Source organism: Schistocerca piceifrons, chromosome 1 (assembly GCF_021461385.2).
Source record: "Schistocerca piceifrons isolate TAMUIC-IGC-003096 chromosome 1, iqSchPice1.1, whole genome shotgun sequence".
NCBI classification, from domain to species: Eukaryota; Metazoa; Arthropoda; class Insecta; order Orthoptera; family Acrididae; genus Schistocerca; species Schistocerca piceifrons.
Genome location: NC_060138.1, coordinates 753,535,818 through 753,558,576, shown reverse-complemented (window position 1 = coordinate 753,558,576; position 22,759 = coordinate 753,535,818). Strand labels below are relative to the sequence as shown.

The 22,759-nt window shown below is 44.0% G+C and overlaps 1 protein-coding gene across 1 annotated transcript in view; it reads left to right on the top strand.

Moving 5' to 3' along the window:
- The window catches only part of LOC124712121 (waprin-Thr1), a 176,125-nt gene that overhangs the window by 128,798 nt on the left and 24,568 nt on the right, over nt 1-22,759 (top strand). Inside the window, exon 2 of the mRNA XM_047242423.1 lies at nt 17,189-17,266. Within this exon, the coding sequence (XP_047098379.1) occupies nt 17,203-17,266 (64 nt within the window). The 5' untranslated portion in view covers nt 17,189-17,202. The remainder of the gene's footprint in view (nt 1-17,188; nt 17,267-22,759) is intronic.

Genomic DNA, 22,759 nt, shown 5'->3' with positions numbered 1-22,759 from the left:
ATTAATGGACATTAATGCGGCGTGTGTCCTTTATGACAGCTTGAGCGCCGCTGGGGACACTTTCAGTGAGGTGTCTGAAGGTCTGTGCAGGAGTGACAGGCAGTTCTTCCTCTGGAGCCAAGAGCAGAGAAGATAGTGACATCGAATGCTGGGGTCTGGAGCGAGATCAGGTCAGGACTATAGACAAACCACTCCACTCAGGAACGTTATTTCTGTTCGGGAGTGGAACAGGGAGAGAAGATGCTAGTTGTGGTACGAGGTACCTTCCGCCACGCACCGTATGGTGGATTACGGAGTATGTATGTAGATGTAGATGTTATTGTCCACAAACCATCGCCTCACAGATGCTGTTTTGGTTCAAATGGCTCTGAGCACTATGGGACTTAACATCTGAGGTCATCAGTCCCCTAGAACTACTTAAACCTAACTAACCTAAGGACATCACACACATGCATGCCTGAGGCAGGATTCGAACCTGCGACCGTAGCAGTCGCGCGGTTCCGGACTGAAGCGCCTAGAACCGCTCGGCCACACAAGGCCGGCAGATGCTGTTTTATCGCAGGGTGCACTGCCATGCTCATACAAGCATCATCCTCTCCGAACTGTTCCCCTATTTTGCACAGAACACAATGTTGTAAAATATGTTACTACCCTTCCGCATTTAGCGTTTTGTTAAGCTCTATTTGGGGACCACTCCCTAACCACGATAAAACAACTCTCTACCGTAACATCACTTCTCCATACCTCACTGCTGGTTTTACACATGATGGCAGGTAACTTTCTCCACGCATCCGTCAAACCCAAACCCATCAGGCTGCCAAAGGGTAGAGCTCGATTCATCACTCCAAACTACTCTTCTCCAGTCATTTTAGCTTTGACTACAGAAATGTGCGATTTGCGAGGAGCTGTACGACAATCATTCCCCAGTTCTTTAACGCCCTAAGTGTAGTCATTGTGCTAACTGGACTGGTGGTAGCCGATTGGAACTCACCAGTGATTCCTTCCACTGATTTCACACCATTTTTTACAAGAACCCTTCCCAGTGCTCGACAGTCCCTGTCCGTCAATGCATAAGGTCTGCTTGGTTTTCCTTTAGCTGTCGTTTCTCGCTTTTCCACTTCATAGGCACATCGCCAATAGTCGACTTTAGCAGCTGTAGAATGGATTTATTACTCAGGTGACATCCAAAGGCTAGTCCACGTTCGAACTCATTGAGCTCTCCTGATCGACCCGTTCTGTGTAATTGCTTCTCTGTTGACAACACGATACTCCCTGCCTCCTTTTATACTGGTTGCCTAACCTGTTGCGACAAATAGTGGTCAATTGTGCGTTACATAGGAGTGTCTACAAACTGTTGCCAGATAGTGTATTTCTAGGCCAGTCTGTGACAATAACTTTAGAGCTCTGCCTCATTAAAATGAACAGGAAAATAAAATTTGGAAAAGCTGTCATAGCTGCACTGGAGTCTGTAGTATATCACTGTCGGCCGAGCCCATTTAATTCTAAATGGACTGTGTTCGTCACCTACCACGATGACCTCAAGACTAGCCACATTCCCATGACGCCACATGTTTCCCAGCTTCTTTTGGGAACAAAGTCTGAAAAGTCAAACAAAAGTTGAAAAGTCCTAGCAGGAGGCAGCATCTCCACAGGAGTTTCGCGAGCAGCAGTTGACCAGAGGCGTACATGGCAAGTGATGTGGGCCGATCCGCTCTTGCGGGAACGAAGCCACGCAGGCAGCCGCTAGTCCAGTCTCTTATAGTGGGGTGGCTGAGATACTACCAGTCATACGTAGCTGCTGTTTGGATGAAGACCCTGCCTTGGACACTGACTTTCTCGTTTCCACTGTCACTTCCTATTCAGTGTCCAACTCAGACGACTTTGGCTTTGGTTACGGTTACGCATTCGTATCGGGAGCAGGCAGAAAAGTGATCCGATCATCGCTGCCATTATTCTGTGCGCTCCCGATACGAATGCATAAACCGTAACCAAAGTCAAAGTTGCCGTGAACTGGGCACTGAATGGAAAGCAATGGTGAGAACGAGAAAGTCAGTGTCCAAAGCAGAGTCGCTATTCGAATAGCAGCAAGGAGTAACCGGTCGTAACTCATGCAGTGTACTGTATTAGAAAGGTGCAAGAGTGAGATTAAAATTCTGAATGAAAGGATATCAGCGATAAGATTTTTAAAAAAATGGTTCAAAAGGCTCTGAGCACTATGGGACTTAACATCTGAGGTCATCAGTCCCCTAGAACTTAGAACTACTTAAACCTAGCTAACATAAGGACATCACACGCATCCATGCCCGAGGCAGCATTCGAACCTGCAACCGTAGCGGTCGCGCGGCTCCACACTGAAGCACCTACAACCGCTCGGCCACTTCGGCCGGCCCGATAAGATTCGCTGATGACTTTCATACGCTCAGTGTAAGTGAAGAAGAATTCCAGGATCTGTTGAATGGAGTGAACAGTCTAATGATTACAGAATATGGATGAGAGTAAATCGAAGAAAGATGAAAGTAATGAGAAGCAAAACTTAATATCGGAAATAGGAATCACGAAATAGATGAAGTTAAGGAATTCTGCAACCTAGGAAGCAAAATAATCCATGATGGACGGAGCAAGGAAGACATTAAAAGCAGACTACCACTGGCACAAAGGGCATCCTGGCCAAGAGAAGTCTACTAGTATCAAACGTACGTCTTAATTTGAGGAAGATTTTTCTGAGAATCTACGTTTGGGGCACAGCACTGTATGGTAGTGAAACAAGGACTGTGGGAAAATCGTAAAAGAAGAGAATCGAAGCATCTGAGATGTGGTGCTCCAAAAAAATGTTGAAAACTAGGGAGACTGATAACATATGAGAAGGTTCTCTGCAGAATCGGAGGGATAGAAATATATGGAAAACACCGGCAATAAGAAGGGACAAGTTAATAGCACATCTCTTAAGACATCAGGGAATAACCCCATGGTACTGTAGGGAGCTGTAGAGGGTAAAAACTGTAGAGGAAGGCGGAGATTGAAATAAATCCAACAAATAGTTGAAGACGTAGATGGCAATTGCTATTCTGTAATGAAAAGGTTGGCGCAGGCGAGGAATTCGTGGCGGGCCGCATCAAACCAGTCAGAAGACTAAAAAAGAAGCACAAGACATAACTATCGGCTGCCTGGATGACCTTGATCCCACGAGACCGGATCTGCTCACGTCACACGCCCGTACACTCCTCGCGGCGAACGTCGATCTCAAGATGCAGCGCCTCTGAGCTGCAATCGATATCCGCCTTTGGCAGGGTTACTGAAGAGATGTTGTACACTTTCTGTCTAGTGGCCGTATTCTGAAAGTAGTTGCATTCGTACAGGGCATTTATTAGTGGTATGGAAGTAGTGAGTGTTTTAACCCTGTCTAACGGGTAAATACAATGCTGGCGATCCTTATTGAGACTGATTTAGTAGCGTAGCAGCGCCGAGGATTGATACAGGTTTCCGAGAAAATATGTGGAGCAAAATACGTCACGTGTTTTGTCTCATGCATCACACATTGCTAGGTGTGTGGATTCTGACCGCGGCCGCCAATAGGACTCCGTGGAAGCTCTGAGGACGACATGAAAGTAACATCACAAGTTCATTCCCAAATTTGCAGGCATCAGATCTGTCACTCGTTCTGACTGGTTTTCTGATGTGCATAAGAGATGTCGACAATTGCGATGAGGTATTTCACACCCGAACCAGCGCATAACTTAGGGCACCGCTGTTCCGGCCTTCTTGAAATTGCTCAGCTAATCCCACGATACTGACTGGGTACTCAAACATCTCTGGACTACTGAAAGTGCTAGTGGTGATGGCTTACGGACCCAGGGTACTGTCACCGACGTTAACCACCTGTGAGTGTGTGTGTGTGTGTGTGTTCGCGCGTGTTTGCTGACGTGATGCTGGAATTAATCTCACTGGCCCCGCTCATGTCTCCGAGCATATGGCGTGTCGGGCTACCCGTACCTCCCTGTGGCGATACACGCCTCGTCGGCAAACAGAGGAGACTGCCGCTGGGGCAGCTATCGCGCGTGACGCGCATCCAGTTCCGAGGGGCCGCCCGTTCAATATTCTCGGTACACGCGGTGAGATCAGGCCCCGATAACGACAGATAAAAGTTTAATATACTGACTAAACAGAATTAACTCGACGGAAGTTCATCGTAAATAATGACGAAATCAAATGGAACAAAGTTGACAATTCTCGTATATATTAATTCAAGATCCGGTAGGGGTAATTTGTTATTTTCGTTGACTTTCGCTATTTCTGCAGTTACATGTTTCATTACTTGCGTCCAGAAATTTAGCAATTTCAACTTCTTCCTTTTCATTATTTGAGTAAAGTATTTTTATAACCTGTCGATTACTATGAGAAGTCCTGAGTCTTGTAAAAATGTAATGGTACTCCATGTGCCTTATACCATTTGTTAATATTTTCAAATACGCTCCGGAAAAAAACGCAACAACCTCAAGGACAAGGGCACTATATTAACAAGTGGGACGACAGGCGGTTCATCATTATAGACTGGCATAGGCATGCGTATTCAAATACAGAGATATATAAACAGGCAGAATACGGTGCTGCGCTCGTTAACGCCTACATCGGACAAAAAATGTCTGGCGCAGTTGTTAGACCGGTTACTGCTGCTACAATGGCAGGTTATCACGATTTGAGTGATTTTGAACGTGGTATTATAGTCGGCACACGAGCGATGGGACACGGCATCTCCGAGGTAGCGATGAAGTGGGGATTTTTCCGTACGACCATTTCACGAGTGTACCGTGAATATCAGGAATTCAGTAAAACATCAAATCTCCGACATCACTGCGGCCGGAAAAAGATCCTACAAGAACGGGACCAACGACGGCTTAAAATCGTTCAACGTGACAGAAATGCAACCCTTCCGCAAATTGCTGCAGATTTCACTGCTGGGCCATCAACAAGTGTCAACGTGCGAATCATTCAACGAAACATAATCGTTATAATCGTTCGGAGCCGAAAGCCCACTCGTGTACGCTTGATGACAGCAAGACACAAAGCTTTACGCCTCGCCTCGGCCCGTCAGCAACGACATTGGGCCGTTGATGACTGGAAACATGTTGCCTGGTCGGGCGAGTCTCATTTCAAACTGCATAGAGCGGATGGACGTGTACGGGTATGGGGACAACCTCATGAATCCATGGGCCCTGTACGTCAGAAGGGGATTGTTCAACGTGGCGGAGGCTGTATAGTGCAGTTGGAGTGATATAGGACCCCTGATACGTCTAGATATGACTCTGACCGGTGACACGTACGTGAGCATCCTGTGTGAATACCTGTTTCCATTCATGTCCATTGTGCATTCCGACTGACTTGGGCATTTCCAGCAGGACAATGCGACACCCCACAGAGAGGCTCCAGGAACACTCTTCTGAGTTTAAACACTTCCGCTGCCACCAAGCTCCCCAGACATGAACATTATTGAGCATATCTGGGATACCTTGCAACGTACTGTTCAGCAGAAATCTCCATACCCTCGCACTCTTAACCGATTTACGGACAGTCCTGCAGAATTCATGCTGTCATTTCCCTCTAGCACTACTTCAGTCATTATCCTAGTGCATGTCATGTCGTGTGCAGGTGCACCAGTTCCTTTGACACTTCAGTGTAGGAGTGTATGATAAAAAATTCAGATCAAATGAAACACACATGTCACAGTAAAGGGTCCAGGAACAGTCGCATCAATACACAGTGTGCACTACCATCCCCACCCCTCCCCCGCCATTTCCAAAATGGTTCAAATGGCTCTGAGCACTATGCGACTTAACTTCTGAGGTCATCAGTCGCGTAGAACTTAGAACTAATTAAACCTAACTAACCTAAGGACATCACACACATCCATACCCGAGGCAGGATTCGAACCTGCGACCGTAGCGGTCGCTGGGCTCCAGACTGTAGCGCCTAGAACCGCACGGCCACTCCGGCCGGCCCCGCCATTTCAGCCGGCAACGCAGACATGAAGTCTCGTATCCAGACGATCATAAAGGTCATAAAGGCGCCGAATGGCATCCTGTGGCAGATTGTCCCAAAGTATCTCGCTGTCTTTGTTGCAGTGGTTCTTGCAGATCTTAGGGAAAGAGCAAGCTCTTGTTTTATCATGTCCCATACGTGTCCAGTTGGCGAGAGACCTGGTGATCCTGCTCGCCCTATGGCAGATGCAGTACACTACGAAAAACCGCTTCACCCTCCTGTTGAAAAAATGGGTAACATAGGGATCCTGTGTAATGTAGCGGGCAGTGATTCCGTTACCCTGCAGAAAAACTTAGCGAGACCGCGAGTTTTGACTGATGGCCCGCACATCATAAAACCTGTGATGCGATCTGTGTGTCGTGGGTGAATGTATTCTGGACTAGACAGGACACCAGGTCTTCACCACATACATCTTATTTTGTTATTGTTGTAGCTTTTATTTTAAATGGTTTTAGATGTAACCATCTCTTTGCATAGAAACCCCCTCTGAACTTGTATTACAATTGTATTGCAATACTTTCAGCCTAAAGATGGTCTAAATTTTAGACCTAAACCGGTTGCCAACCAAAATAAATATCTATTGCAAGCGAGACTGTTTTACTGAAATTTTAGTACACGAGTATGTCCATTACTCGCATAAAGATAAAACCTACTCTCGTGAATGAAGACAACAGAGCGCCGTTTCACTCTCTAGTGGTAGCGTGACCAGAGGAACGCGTGATCTTAACTTGCTGCTGGCAGATGGTTCCTGATGAGACAGCAGGTCCAACATGTGCCTGGATTTCGTCCCTGGCTGATGTTCGATAAGCCACCGCTGCTCACACAGTGCTTCAGTCTTAAAGGGTCTGGTCTACGCGGACACCCAGAACCTGGCGTACTGATGTGGAATCCACTATAGACCACTACTGAAAGTAACGATTCATCACCGATACACTGTCGCTAACAAGTTCAGCAGTCCATCGACGCGCCCGTTCAGCTTCCCCTACGCCCACAATGCTACCCCGTTCAAACGGCTGGAGCTGTCCAACAGGAGCACGTGCTAGTCGGTGGGGCATCCTCCTGAGCGTCACCTGGCTGCCGATTACTGTGACAAATGAATCACTAACACTAAAACCCCTCAGTATGCTCGTACACTGTAAGACAAAAAAATAAATAAATAAAAGAAAAGACCCACTGCGAGGTAATTACGCAAACTGGACGAAGATCGATAGATGTGATGTACATGTACAGACGAACAGATGATTACAATTTCAGAAAAAGTGGATGATTTAATCAAGAGATAATGCTCCCCAGAATGAGCAAGACAGTAAGACGATGGGCCACCCATGACCTACATGCAAGCAGTTATTCTGCTTGGCATTGATTAATACCATTGTCTGATATCCGCCAGAGGGCTGTCGTGCCAAATTCTGTGAAATTGACGCGTTAGGTCGTCAAAAACTCGAGCTGGTTGGACGTTCCTGCCCACAGTGCTGCAAGTTTTCTCAGTTGTAGAGAGATCCGGCGGTCTTGCTGACAAAGGCATCGTCTGGTAAGCCCAGGATGCTTGCCATGAAGGGCAACAAAACGGGACTCAGAATATCGTCGACGTACCGCTGAGCTGTGTGGGTGCTGCGTATGACAACTAAAGCGGACCTGCCACAAAAAGAAATGTCATCGCAGACCATCACTCCTGGTTGTCGAGCTTTACGGCAGGAGACGGTCAGGTCGGAATGCCGCCGCTGTTTGGGCCGTCTACACACACGTGCTCAGTTCGAAGCGGGACTCATAACTGAAGACAGTTATACTCAAGTCAATGAGATTCCAGGCCGACGACATGTCTGAAGGCGCGGTGTGATACCAACCTGACTGCTACCCACCCGCCATATGGCGACCTGTGGTGCTATTTCTTTTCTTAACAGGACCTCTTTGGCTGCCATATGCGGCACCCTTACAACACGCCCCGTTCTGCTGCCCTTCATGGCAAGCCAACCTGAACTTGCATTTCAGCAAGATAATGCTCGTCCGCACACGGCGAGATTTTCTACAGCTTGTCTTCGTGCTTGCCAAGCTTACCTCGGTTGCACTGTCGCTGGATCTTTTCCTAATCTAGAACGTTTGGAGCATTATGGGTTGCGCCCGCCAACCAACTCGGGATTTTGACGATCTAATGCTCCTATTAAACAGAATTTGACACGACGTACCTCAGTCGGGTAATCAGCAACTGCAACAGTCGATGCTAAGCCGAATAAATGCTTGCATAAACGTCAGAGGTGGACCAACGTGTTGACTCGCTCAATTTGTGAAGCTCTTTCCCTTGAATAAGTCATTCAATTTTTCTGAAATTGTAATAATTTGTTTGTATGTGCTTGTACATAACATATACCGATTTCTGTCCACTGGGATAATTCCTTCGTGATGTGTCGTTTCTTTGACTTAGAGTGTGTTATACTCTGGTGCTACTGAACGCAATCCATGAGGGTGCTGCATTTTTTTTCCTGCAGTGTATTTCATTACCGGCATTTCTGTGACACATCTGTTACTATTTTTTATTGCTATTCTTATATAATTTACATTCATACTCTGCAAATCACAGAGGAATCAACGACAGACAGTATTTCTTATTGCACCACATTCTGTTTTCTTTTTCTGTTTCTGTTCGCATGTGGAGCGTTGGAACAATACCTTCTTAAAGGTCTTGCACCCACTATAATTAGCGTTAGCTTCTCTTCGTGGTCCGAATAGTTACGATACATACCTGGTATAGCATATTTCTAGATTCTTCACTTAATACTGCTTCTCGAAATTTTTGCATGCAGGCTTTCAGAAGCGTTTTTCATTTCAGATTTGTCAGGTGTTCTGTGACTCTATCCTGGGAGGCTAACAAATACGTGACAAATAATGCTGTCCTTCTTTTGTAAACGTTCATCCCTGTTAGTCCTAGTTGGTGTGAGCCTCACATAATCTAGCAGTATTCTAGAATGAGTAGATCGACTACATTTTTCCAGTAAACTATCAACGAAACGGTCTTCCACCTGCTTCATCTACCACTCAGCGTATGTAATGATTCAATTTCATATACCTACAAATATTTAGACTGTGATATTTATTGAAGATGACTGACTTCAATCGTGCCACTCTGAAATCGTAGTCACTGGATACAAAGTTTTGCAGTTTTGAAGTGCAGTTATATTCATGAACTTTTAAAGCAAGTTGCCAATATTTGCATCATTTTCCAATGTTATCGATATCTGACGGGGTATTTGAACATTAGGATATCGTAGTTCACACGGTCAATATCTTTAGCCAATATCGTTAGCGAAGTCAGAAAGTATTTCCAAGGTAATAATTTACAGGCAGTACTGTGACCAAACAATATCGCTGGATGGATGTCAAACAAACTGTCACGAAAATGCCGATATTAAGAATATAATCTGACAACTACATAAAGTAATAAGTCAGGTAAGATGGTAAGCAACCATTATTACTATAATAACTCTAACGGAATGTTACAGAATAGACAGTGACAGAACCACTGATACAGTATCACATTGATATCAAAACCATAACCTGATGGTGGCAATTCAGCCGAAATATGCGTATTGTAAAATAAGACCAGCCATACTTAGCAGTGTACTTAAAACTATAAATTATAATTATACAATGTCCTTAAAAGATAACTACGAGGCAGCGGGTCCAGAAGAACATAAAAAGTTACTGCTTCTTAACAAACAAAAGCCTGCTGCATCGATATTCGCAGTCCCTGATGTGTTTTCGGTGTAGTTTACGTTCACGACGGGTTGTCGAAGAGTGGTCAGTACACATTACAGAAACTTAAAGGCAAATATTTGATGTATGGTGCTGCAGGATGTTGTGTTAGGAAATCCAAACGAACGTACAAAGAAATGGAGTTGCTTTCAAGTGTAGAAATCCTTTGCAGTACTTAATAGTTAAGCTGCAATAACGTTTCTGTAAATATATGTACACATGTTCAAAGTACAATTAACCTGGGTGCGTGGGCAATGTCACAGCCATATTAGTAGCAGCGCCGTTTGAGGGACTGACCACAACCGCAACTTCTTTCCTTTCGGATGACCCGACCGAACAAGGCGTTGTAGTGATAAGAGATGGACTAGAATTCGAGATGATGGCTATTCGGATCCCCGTCTGACAAACGAGCTTTCTGTTTGTCAGGGATTTCTTAAAATGCGTAAGGCAAATGCCGGGATGGTTCCTATGAAAAGGACACTTATCTTTCCGCAGGCATAGCATGCCCTTCGTCTCTAACGACCTCGTCGTTGACGGGACGTAAAAACTTAATCTACATGCCTTTTCTTTGTGTCATTCGCCATGTAACATGCCATCATACAACGAAAATTTGTCACGGCACAGCCTATTATTATACTGAAATTACAATGAAATCCAGACCGTTGGCTGCTTACAGGCGTTGATAAACATCAACGGGAACAGTTGCAAATGTGTGCCCAGATCGGGACTCGAACCCGTGACCTCCTGCTTACATGGCAGACGCGCTATCCGACTGAGCCTTTTTTTTCCCACAGTTAGAGAAAAATCTCAGCCCGATGACATCTGAAGCTTGTCTTCACGAAGTAATGGCGTAAGTGCTTCCGTGTCTTTCCACATTGGTCTGCATTTCAGTTTTCCGAAGGTATCAGCCTTAATTGTCAACTCTTAGCTTTGAGAGCACGTCCGCCAAGATTGCAGCTGAGCCGTTTCCTTGCCCTATAATGTAATGAAAGGTATATTATGTATTTCTTGTGAGTTGTGGAGTCAAAAACAACATCTATATCTACATGGATACTCTGCAAATCACATTTAAGTGCCTGGCAGAGGGTTCATCGAACCACCTTCGCAATTCTCCATTATTCCAATCTTGTATAGCGCGTGGAAAGAATGAACACCTACATCTTTCCGTACGAGCTCTGATTTCCCTTATTTTATCTTGGTAATCGTTCCTCCCTATGTCAGTCGGTGTCAACAAAATATTTTCGCATTCGGAGGAGAAAGTTAGTAATAGGAATTTCGTGAGAAGATTCCGTCGCAACGAAAAACGCCTTTCTTTTAATGATGTCCATCCCAAATCCTGTATCATTTCTGTGACACTGTCTCCCATATTTCGCGATAATACAAAACGTGCTGCCTTTCTTTTTCGATGTACTCCGTCAGTCCTATCTGGTAAGGCTTCCACACTGTGCAGCAGTATTCTAAAAGAATAAAACGCAGTCTTTGGTTGGCCTTCCCCACAGTATTTTCTGTGTGTTCCTTCCAATTTAAGTTGTTCGTAATTGTAATAGCTAGGTTGAATTTACGACTTTTTGATTAGACTGATTTATCGTGTAACCGAAGTTTAACGAGTTCCTTTTAGCACTCATGTGGATGACTTCACACTTTTCGTTATTTAAGGTCAACTGCCACTTTTCGCACCATTCCGATATTTCGTCTAAACCGTTTTGCTGTTTGTTTTGATCTTCTGATGACTTTATTAGTCGATAAACGCAGCGTCATCTGCAAACAACAGAAGACGGCTGCTCAGACTGTCTCCCAAATCGTTTATATAGATAAGGAACAGCAAGGGGCCTATAACACTGCCGTGGGGAACGCCAGAAATCACTTCTGTTTTACTCGATGACTTTCCGTCAATTACTACGAGGAAATCACAGATCCACTCACATAACTGAGACGATATTCCATAAGCACGCAATTTCACTACGAGCCGCTTGTGTGGGACAGTGTCAAAAGCCTTCCGGAAATCCAGAAATACGGAATGGATCTGAAATCCCTTGTCAATAGCATTCAGCACTTCAGGTGAATAAAGAGCTAGTTGTGTTTCACAAGAACGATGTTTTCTAAACATATGTTGACTGTGTGTCAATAGAGCGTTTTCTTCAAAGTAATTCATAACGTTCGAACACAATATATGTTCTAAAATCCTGCTGCATATCGACGTTAACGATATGGGCCTGTAATTTAGTGGATTACTCCTACAACCTTTCTTGAATATTGGTGTGACCTGTGCAACTTTCTAGTCTTTGGTTCGGATCTTTCGTCGAGCGAACGGTTGTATATGATTGTTAAGTATGGAGCTAATGCATCAGCATACTCCGAAAGGAACCTAATTGGTATACAGTCTGGACCAGAAGACTTGCTTTTATTAAGTGATTTAAGTTGCTTCACTACTCCTAGGATATTTACTTCTACGTTACTATGGTGGCAGCTGTTCTCGATTCGAATTCTGGAATGTTTACTTCGTCTTCTTTTGTGAAGGCATTTCCGAAGGCTGTGTTTAGTAACTCTGCTATGGCAGCATTGTCTTCGATGGTATCTCCATTGCTGTCGTGCAGAGAAGGCACTGATTGTTTCTTGCCGCTAACATACTTCACATACGAACAGATTCTCTTTGGATTTTCTACCAGTTTTCGAGAAAAAGTTTCGTTGTGGAAACTGTTGTAGGCATCTCGCATTGAAGTCCGCGCTAAATTTCGAGCTTCTGTAAAAGATCGCCAATTTTGGGGATTTTGCGTCTGTTTAAATTTGGCATGTTTGTTTCGTTGTTTCTGCAACAGTGTTCTAACCCGTTTTGTGTGCCAAGGAGGATCAAATCCGTCTTTTGTTAATTTATTTGGTATAAATCTCTCAAGTGCTTCTGATACTGTTTCTTTGAATTTAAGCCACATCTGGTCTACACTTACATTATTAATTTGGAATGAGTGGATATTGTCTCTCAGGAAGGCGTCAAGTCAATTTTTATCTGCTTTTTTGAATAGCTATATTTTTCGCTTGTTTTTCGAGGATTTCGGGATTACAATATTCAATCTTGCTACGACAGCCCTGTGTTCACTAATCCCTGACTCGGTTCTGATGCTCGTTATTAACTCAGGATTATTTGTTGCTAAGAGGTCAAGTGTGTTTTCATAACCGTTTACTATTCGCGTGGGCTCATGAACTAACTGCTCGAAATAATTTTCAGAGAATGCGATTAGCACAATTTCGGATGATATTTTATGCTTACCTCCGGAATTAAACATGTATTTTCGCCAACATATCGAGGGTAAATTAAACTCACCACCAACTATTATCGTATGAGTCGGGCACGTGTTTGGAATCAGACTTAAGTTTTCTTTGAACCTTTCAGCAACTGTATCTTCTGAATTGGGAGGTCGGTAAAAGGATTCAATTATTATTTTATTCCGGTTGCCAACAATGACCTCTGCCCATACTAACTCACAGGAAGTATCTACTTCAATTTCGCAACAATAACAAAATTTCCACTTTCATTTTCTGATATAACAAATAGAATTTTCCTGAACAAGTCTTGTACACTGTATACGTCCTGCTTCTCTTTTTCCTTAGTTGCAAAGAATATGCATTTTATGAAGCAATAATGTCCGTAAAAACTGATAAAAGTTGATACCCTGATAAGAAGAAATGAAACAAAAGAACACTGCAAATGGGTCGCACTCTTAAAGCATTCCATCATGCAAAGCCACGGTTAGAAAATTCTGATACTTTTCTTTATACTTTCATATTATTTTAGTCGCACGATATTCGGTAAGAAGATACAAATGATAATCAGAAAAAGTAGACGTTGGAGTTGCGAGTATATAATATACGTACTCTTCGATTAACCAGGTATAGCTATAGTTCTTAGATTTCGGAAATACTTGCCAGTCCGGGTGGAATAGATCTTGCAGTCGCATTGCGGAGGGCGTCGTTCTGTTGATAAGTGCCACTTTTTTTTCTCGTCCAATAGCGTCTGATCTCTGCAGTGAAGTAGGTGTTGCAATGTTTGCACATGGCCACATGTGTCACAATACGGAGTAGGTCGTAAGTCGATTTTGCAAAATTTTTCCGCTGTAGGCACCACCTCATTCACAACATCATACCGTACGGAAGCAACATGAGAATGAAGATGAGGACTGCTGACATTCATCCAAATTTGTCTCCAGTTCTTGCCAGCATACTTCAATTCAATAGGGTTATTCTGCTGCCGTTTTGCGAATGCACTGTAGATAGCTGCAGTATTGAATTATTGCAGGTGTTGATGAACGTAGCTCAACTCAACGTAATATCTGCGTATGTGAACGAGCTCGGAATGTATATGTCCAACATTTATCGGTGGTGTCAAATCTTGTGGACGTAACTGCTGGAATAGATTACCTGTAAGACCTGTCTAAGTGCCTTGTATGATCCTTAATGTTCGAGTCAGAAAAATCGCCAAGCAGTGCAATTCAACGTCTTTAATGGCGAGACCACCTCTATATCGAGGTAAAGCGGTAGCCTCGAAAGCGATTTTAAAAATATTACCCCGCCAAATTTACCAGCTGGTAAGTGCTAAAATTCTATTCGCAGTATCAGTAGGTATATGTAGAACTGGGGCAACGTGGTCAATCTTGCTGAGAACATAACAATTGACGAGGAATGCCCTCTGAATCCTGTCGAAAGACCACATGTTGTGCTCTAGAATCAAAGCTCGAAGGACGTTAAGCTTCTGTTCTCAGTTCACTTTCACCATGTCCCGTGGATTTGGAGTGATAATCAATCCAAGGTGCTTGAACTGGTGGGTTGCCTCTAACCAAGCAGTGTTCGCGAAGTGAGGCTGTGGACCTGAGTGCAGAACTTTGGATTTTAGTTAATCGAGTCGCGCACCGCAGGCGCTGGCATACTGGTGTACAAGACGACGCACTGTATCTAACTCTTCACTGTTGTTGATAGTTACGCTGATATCGTCAGCATGGGCATGACAGACCGTCTTTGTGTTCAGCGTTTGAAGTCCCGGTAAAATGACACAAAACGTCTTCAGCAGTGGTACGATAGCAATGGCGAAAAGAGTCGTACAAGGCGGGCACCATTGTCGCACACGTTGAATTGGCACGGGGGCTGCTAAACGGCCGTTGAATTTCAGGCGGGGAGATGTATTGCAAATACATTTCCTTATTATCTTTACGAAATGCTGTTGGAACCCATTTTTTCCGGCGTTTCGAACAAAAATCTGTGGTTAGTTCTATCAAATGCTTTGTCGAAGTCAAAAAATACTATTGCCAATGTGATCTTGCAAATCCAGGTCAAATACACAATATCTCTGTATTCGCTCAGGGCGTCTATCATTGAACGGCCATGGACCACACTCATTTGGTAAGAGGCAAGTACTTTGCTAAGGACTGGCTTAAGTCTGGTATTCATAATCCTAGTAAAGATTTTGAAATCGGCACTGAGTAGGGTTATGGGTCGAAAGTGCATTCCCTTTTGACTTTTTGGGTTCTAACACAATCAGTCCCTCGGTGAACTGCGGTGGAAATTCAGCATTTGTTAACAATTCATTATACATTATGGTCAGTTCGTCGCCAAAGACATCCCAGTACCGAATATAAAATTCAGCCGGTTATCCGTCTATCTCCGCAGCTTTCCTTTTCGCAGCAGAAGTAATGATTGATTTCGCTTCCAAGTTAGTGATGCTTGCCAGGAGTTGTGCGCGGTCTTCCGCATCCACCGCTGCCGTAATGTGAGACAAAAAATCCTCCCCCGTCTCCACATCTATGTCAGGCATGGAGTAAAGTTGTCTGAAATAAATCTCAATGAAAATATTAAGCGCGCCTTGCTCATTATAGACATGCCCGTCGTCATCCGTCAGTTGATATATTATTTTTTGTCTGCCTCGTTTATCTTCCCGTATGACGTGGTACAACAACGCTGACTCGTTAGAGGTGTCATCGGAAGCGCGTGTCCGTACTTGCTTTCCTGCCAGTGACTCACGGACCAAAGCGGTGATTTTTGCTTTGGTACGCTTAATGCGAAGAAAATTGTCAGGCGATGCAGCTGAATCATTATGTAACTGTCGAAGACCGGTAAAATAAAACTCTAACGTCTGTTTCTGCCAGTACGCCTTGGCCCTGGCAAACTGACAAAGACATTTCTTTATCTGGGTTTCACGAGCTCTGTCCACCAATTAACACGCTCCCTACATCTTGGTTGTCGCTGGAGGCACCATTGCCACGTGGCAAGAAGATCCTTCTTGAGGTCGTCGTCATCCAACAGTGGAATGTTCAGTTGCCACACGCCTCGACCCAAAAAAGTTTTCTGCGGGACATGCCTAAGTGTTATATGATATGCACAGTGGTCGCTAAAATTAACAGGTCATATTTCACAATCCCCAACAGCGCCTAAAATGTCTTCAGATATAAAAATCTATCCAGACGACTGGTGGATGCACCGGTAACGTAGGTATATCCGGTAACCCGTGGCCGAAGATAGCACCAGGTATCTCTTAAGTCCAGCCCATCAGCTAAATCTTGTAACTCCTGACGAAAATTAAAATTCGGACACTGGTCTTCCTTGCGTAGAACACAATTAAAATCGCCGCCCAATATAATCTTCGAACAGCCACTGGAGAATAACAGCTGAATTTCATCGCGATAAAAAACACCCCAGTTCCGTCTACCGGTAGATCCTGTCGGAGCATAGACGTTGATCAAAAGCAAATCTTGAGATTCCACAACAATTTCTCGTTCTGTTTCTAGAATCGCTCTAGGATAGGGCGACTTCAGGGACTTATCTCTGGCACCCTCCCGGTGAGACCCACATTTCCAACTTACTGTCCACACACTACATTTGTAGTGCCTCTGCCCACTATACTCATTTCTCGCGGCAGTCAGTCTACCGATTCCCGTAAGAGTTCGGGCAATGAGAGTGCATCCGCACAGAAGGAGATCACTGGCCGGTAAGCCGTATCTATATGAAGATGGTATCTGTTATCAATGCTTGTAAGCAGCTAATGTTCTGGATTTTATTGTAATTTCATTTTTCGAGAGCTGCAAGATCACCAGTGGTATTTGTTCTTTGGGGCATGTCCGAAAGAACAGAAACCATCTTCATATATTCATGTATTATCAGATTGGTTTATCCAAAAAAACGTCACTCTTCTTTGACTGATGTCACCATCGTAGAAATTTGCATTTTCTATAAGTGTTACTTTACAAAACATTGATTCTAATGGCAGTAACATGGTTGTACTGGAGTGTGAGCCTTCAGTCATTTATGTATAATTATTTCTCACAAAAATTCATTTCGTGTTAGTGTATTCTCTTAAACTACCTGTGAATTACTCTCGCTAGCTTTAATTATAATAACCTCGTTATTATATACAACATTTTATTTTCAGAAGCTTCGCGCAAGATGTTACTCTCGGTGATTACAGTTGGCGTGCTCCTAGTGCTGGCGGAAGTTTCTGCTCAAGGATGTAAGTATTTTGAGTTGATGGCGGGATTATCTGCTAGAAATGTTCTTAGCGTAACCATTTTACCTACAAGAGTCTCTTTTCTCATAGGGCAGTGAGCATCTCAGAATCAACCTTTGACTGTACAACAAATACAGGGCTATTACAAATGATTGAAGCGATTGCATAAATTCACTGTAGCTCCATTCATTGCCATATGGTCACGACACACTACAGATACGTAGAAAAACTCATAAAGTTTTGTTCGGGTGAAGCCGCACTTCAGGTTTCTGCCGCCAGAGCGCTCGAGAGCGCAGTGAGACAAAATGGCGACAGGAGCCGAGAAAGCGTATGTCGTGCTTGAAATGCACTCACATCAGTCAGTCATAACAGTGCAACGACACTTCAGGACGAAGTTCAACAAAGATCCACCAACTGCTAACTCCATTCGGCGATGGTATGCGCAGTTTAAAGCTTCTGGATGCCTCTGTAAGGGGAAATCAACGGGTCGGCCTGCAGTGAGCGAAGAAACGGTTGAACGCGTGCGGGCAAGTTTCACGCGTAGCCCGCGGAAGTCGACGAATAACGCAAGCAGGGAGCTAAACGTACCACAGGATCGTGCTCCACCGCACTTCCATCATGATGTTCGGCATTTCTTAAACAGGAGATTGGAAAACCGATGGATCGGTCGTGGTGGAGATCATGATCAGTAATTCATGTCATGGCCTCCACGCTCTCCCGACTTAACTCCATGCGATTTCTTTCTGTGGGGTTATGTGAAAGATTCAGTGTTTAAACCTCCTCTACCAAGAAACGTGCCAGAACTGCGAGCTCGCATCAACGATGCTTTCGAACTCATTGATGGGGACATGCTGTGCCGAGTGTGGGAGGAACTTGATTATCAGCTTGATGTCTGCCGAATCACTAAAGGGGCACATATCGAACATTTGTGAATGCCTAAAAAAACTTTTTGAGTTTTTGTATGTGTGTGCAAAGCATTGTGAAAATATCTCAAATAATAAAGTTATTGTAGAGCTGTGAAATCGCTTCAATCATTTGTAATAACCCTGTAGTAATAGTTGGCCGCTTCACTGTACAACAAATAGTAATAGTTGGTTGCAAGTTAAATACATTCCTGCTAAAAACATTAGTCAGTAGTTACGTTAATCTCCTGCAATAACATTCTCGACATGAGTCTTATTGTAATAGCAAGATAAGACAACCCTGAAATACATACATTAAGGTGGCCAGTAAATGCGTTAGGTAATTACGGCGATGGATCGAAACGGAACTGTGTCTTTTCTAAGGCCAGGGAATAATAATCGCATTAAATGATTCTTTGCCTTTCCTTCCACAATATATGTTGTACATTTATATATGCGAACATAATTGTGCAACGAAGCAGTCGTCCTAATCATGGTATACACTGATGAGCCAAAACATTTTGACTATTGCCCACCGCGAGATTGAATGCTTCCTGGTGGTATCGCGGGTACGTAACGCAGTAAGAGAAAGAGTGTAAGCGGAAGAGAGACGAATGGACAGTCATTATAGCGAAGATACGGGTCGCAAATGTGGAAATCCATTGATCTGACAAAGGGCACATTGTTGTGGCGCTGCTGCAGGAAACGAGAATATCTGAAACGGCGAAGCTTGTCGCCTGTTGGAGTACTACTGTCGTGAGTGCCTTTGGAAAGTGGTTGAAGGACGATAAAATAACGAGCTGGGCGTGTGGTATTGGACAATCACGGCTCATCACAAAACGTAGAGGTCGAAGGATCCTCCACAGGGTAATCGAGGATGGGGAGTGATCTGTGGCTGATCTGGCGACAGAATACAACGCTGGTGCAGTCACAAGTGTTTCGGAGTACGTTGTTGTACATCGAGCTCCACATCACACAACCGACTACATGTTCCTGATATATATATATGATGATGGTATCTGTTCTTTCGGACGTGTCCGAAAGAATAGATACCATCTTCATATACATATAGTTAAGGCTCACCGGTCATTTGACCATCTTCTTCTGTGCGGATGCACAAAAGGTCCCGAACTCTAACGGGAATCGGCAGTAAAGCCGCGAGTAATGAGTATAATGGGCAGGGGCTCTATGAATAGAGTGGGGACAATAAGTTGCAAATGTAGGTCTTACCGGAGGCGTGCCAGAGATAAGTCGCTGCAGTCGCACTATCCTCTGTGTCCTCGGTGGCTCATGCGCCGGCACGGTAGCTCAGCGTGTTCGATCAGAGGGCTGCTCGCCCTCTGTGATAAAAAACTGAGTAAAAGGAATCAACGATCAACTTGAACGGATGTCTTGTGACGTCCGCCCAGACCAAACACAACGAACAACACCAAACAATATGAAGGAAAAAAAAAGATGGATCGAGGGTGTGCCATGTAAGTAGGAGATCCCGGGTTCGAGTCCCGGTCGGGGCACACATTTTCAGCTGTCCCCGTGACTTACATCAACGCCTGTATGCAGATAGAGGTATTCATTTCATTGTAATTACATGTTCCTGAGTTGACCAAACGACATCGTCAGGTATGATTGAAGTGGGCACAGCATCACAGAGTTTTCACCATGGATCGATAGAGACGTGTCGCCTGTCGAATGAATCGCATTTCTTGTTACATCAGGACGATGGATGGGTGGTTACACGCCGTCATCCATGCGAATGGCTGCACGAAACATGCACCGCGCCGCAGATACAGGCCGGTGAGGGCAGGATTATGCTATTGGGTTGGGCTTCCGTGGGATTTGTGGTGGTAATCGAAGGCATCATGACAGCAGTGAGCAACGTGAACATTACTGCGGACCACCTGTATCGCTTCATGCTTGAAGTCTCCCCCCATGGCGATGACATCTTCCAGCAGAGTAACTGTCCGTGTTGCAAGGTCAGAATCAAGCTACTGTGATTTGAGGGGCATTAAAGTGAACTCACATTGGTGTCTTGGCCAGCAAATGTGCGTGATCTGTACGCATGGTAACACATATCGGACGCCAGCTGCGTGTCTGTAAACACCCATCTCGTAATTTGCGTGAATTTCCTGATCTGTGCGTAGTCACCTGGTGCCACATACTTATAGAATCCTGTCAAAGACTTGTAGAATCCTTGCCAAGCAGAATCTCTGTTGTTCTGTGTTTCAAAAGTGGAACAACACGGTATTATACAGGTGACATAATGTTTTGGCTCATCGGTGTATGTTTTAGATACACAGCATCTGGGTCTTCAGCACCTTTACGAAGATCTTTCAGACATGTTAAAAAAATCCATAAAAGTTTCAGCATGACTTAAAACTTACCAATTCCCCAAGATCACAGTCTCACCCACCCACCCACACACATATCGATAACATCGTCATTTCTAAAACTATTCAAACTTCCATCTAATAATCTGTGATGGAGTCCGATCAAGTCCCATTATTTTAAAGCCTGGACCAAACTCGTCTCGCCATTAACATGTGTCACGATACAACACGAAAATGGACAGAGGCACTAACATATGCCTCGCATATGAAGCACTGTTTGCAACCCTTCTGTCAGCTTTATCGAATGCAACTTCAGTGGCACATGCGAGAAAATGCGAAAAACTGGTGCTTCGCTGAAACCGGTGCTGGTGTAACTACGAGAGGACTGCAAGACTTTGTGTTTAAGTCCTGCCTAAAAGAAAGAGAAAATGAAAAGAAGAATGAACACTACACAGATAAAATGTAACAACAAGTGGCAACTGTATACCCTCTCCCACAAACGGTTTCGCACGCGGGAGTAATACAACCGAATAATATTTAGAACTCCAGACTAATTTGTTCTAACAGTAAGGCATCATTTCAGCACTACTGGATAGACATCTGTGACCTCACATTCTTCACGATACCATCGAATTATACTGTAGTTTGCTATGACCCGAAATAACATTGTTTGTGCTTACAGAGATGCTCCTTTTCTCTCCAGTTCTTGCAATCGCGTAAGAAAACTAACAGCTGCCCCCTCAAGTATCAGTCATTTTGTAGAGCATAACGTACTGGCCCCAATGCGTCGTAAAATTTTGTATCCACTAAGTCCGTGCAGCAGACCATTTCATAAAGTCGGTGGTAACAACATGTGTCAGGGCGACAAATTATAACTAAAGGAAAAACACAGCAGCCATGATATTTCAAGATTAACCGATTTCATTGTTAAGGCAAACTTTTCTAATTCTAGTACGCTCTACGAAAGGGCACGTTGAAACCTGCGAATTGGTTGTGATGTATGTCATGTCACTAGAATGATGAAGGGAGTTGTCCATATCTGTTTGCTTACCAGCCTCGCCTCCTTTGGAGTTGAATATTTCTATAATCATGCCTAATAGATTGAAATAATTGAAAGTCACAATAAGAAAACCACCATTCTGCTGTTTTAATTTATTAAAGTAAGGGTAAAGTTCGTTCATAAAATACGGGTAATGGAATGGTAATCGCTCATAATCACGTATTTAATTTGCCTCGTGTGTTTGTGAGAGAACGCTTTACATTTAAATATATTATATCTGGATATTTACTTATTTCTGTCTTTATCATCTATTGTTTACACATTTGGAATATGTCGTGTTTACATGATTTATAGAACTTCTTACATGATGTAACTGATAACAAAGTTTTGTTTGATAATAGTACTGGTTATAATAAGTAATAGTAGTAAGTAATATATTATAATAATGACTAAGTAATTGTGAAAATAATGTGTGTTAGTAGTAGTATCGACGGAGATATCATCCTAAACGAATAAAGGTAATGGAAATGAAAAGAAGAATGAACATTACACAGACAAAATGCAACAGTAAAAGGTATGGGTTTGGCTAAAAGGGTGTATGTCAGAGAGGACAGAGTGACATCACCTTATAACTAAACTCCATCCGGAAAGGCCTCGGAATGTCCAATGGTACCAACCGTACGCCGTGTCATTCTCATCCGAAAGGTGTCCCTGGATGTGGATATGGAGCGGCAAGTTGTCAGCACACTACTCTCCGGGCCGTTGTCAGCTTTTGTGATAGAAGCCGCTATTTCTCAACCAAGGAGCTCCTCATTTGACATCACAAGGGTTGGGTGGACCCTGAATGCCAACAGCGCTCTGTAGATTCCGACGGTCACCCATCCAAGCGTTAGTCAAGCCCAACAGCACTTAACTTCGATGATCTGACGTACTGGTGTTACCACTACGGGAAGGCCGTTGGCACAAATGCTGACGAACCAAAACATTGTGACCGTAACCGATAGTGATACTGAATGCTTCGTGTTTACACTGCGGGCACGTGATGCAGCAAGCAAGTTTCAAATGGCTCTGAGCACTATGGGACTCAACTGATGAGGTCATTAGTCCCCTAGAACTTAGAACTAGTTAAACCAAACTAACCTAAGGACATCACAAACATCCATGCCCGAGGCAGGATTCGAACCTGCGACCGTAGCGGTCTTGCGGTTCCAGGCTGCAGCGCCTTTAACCGCACGGCCACTTCGGCCGGCCAAGCAAGTTTGGTGGT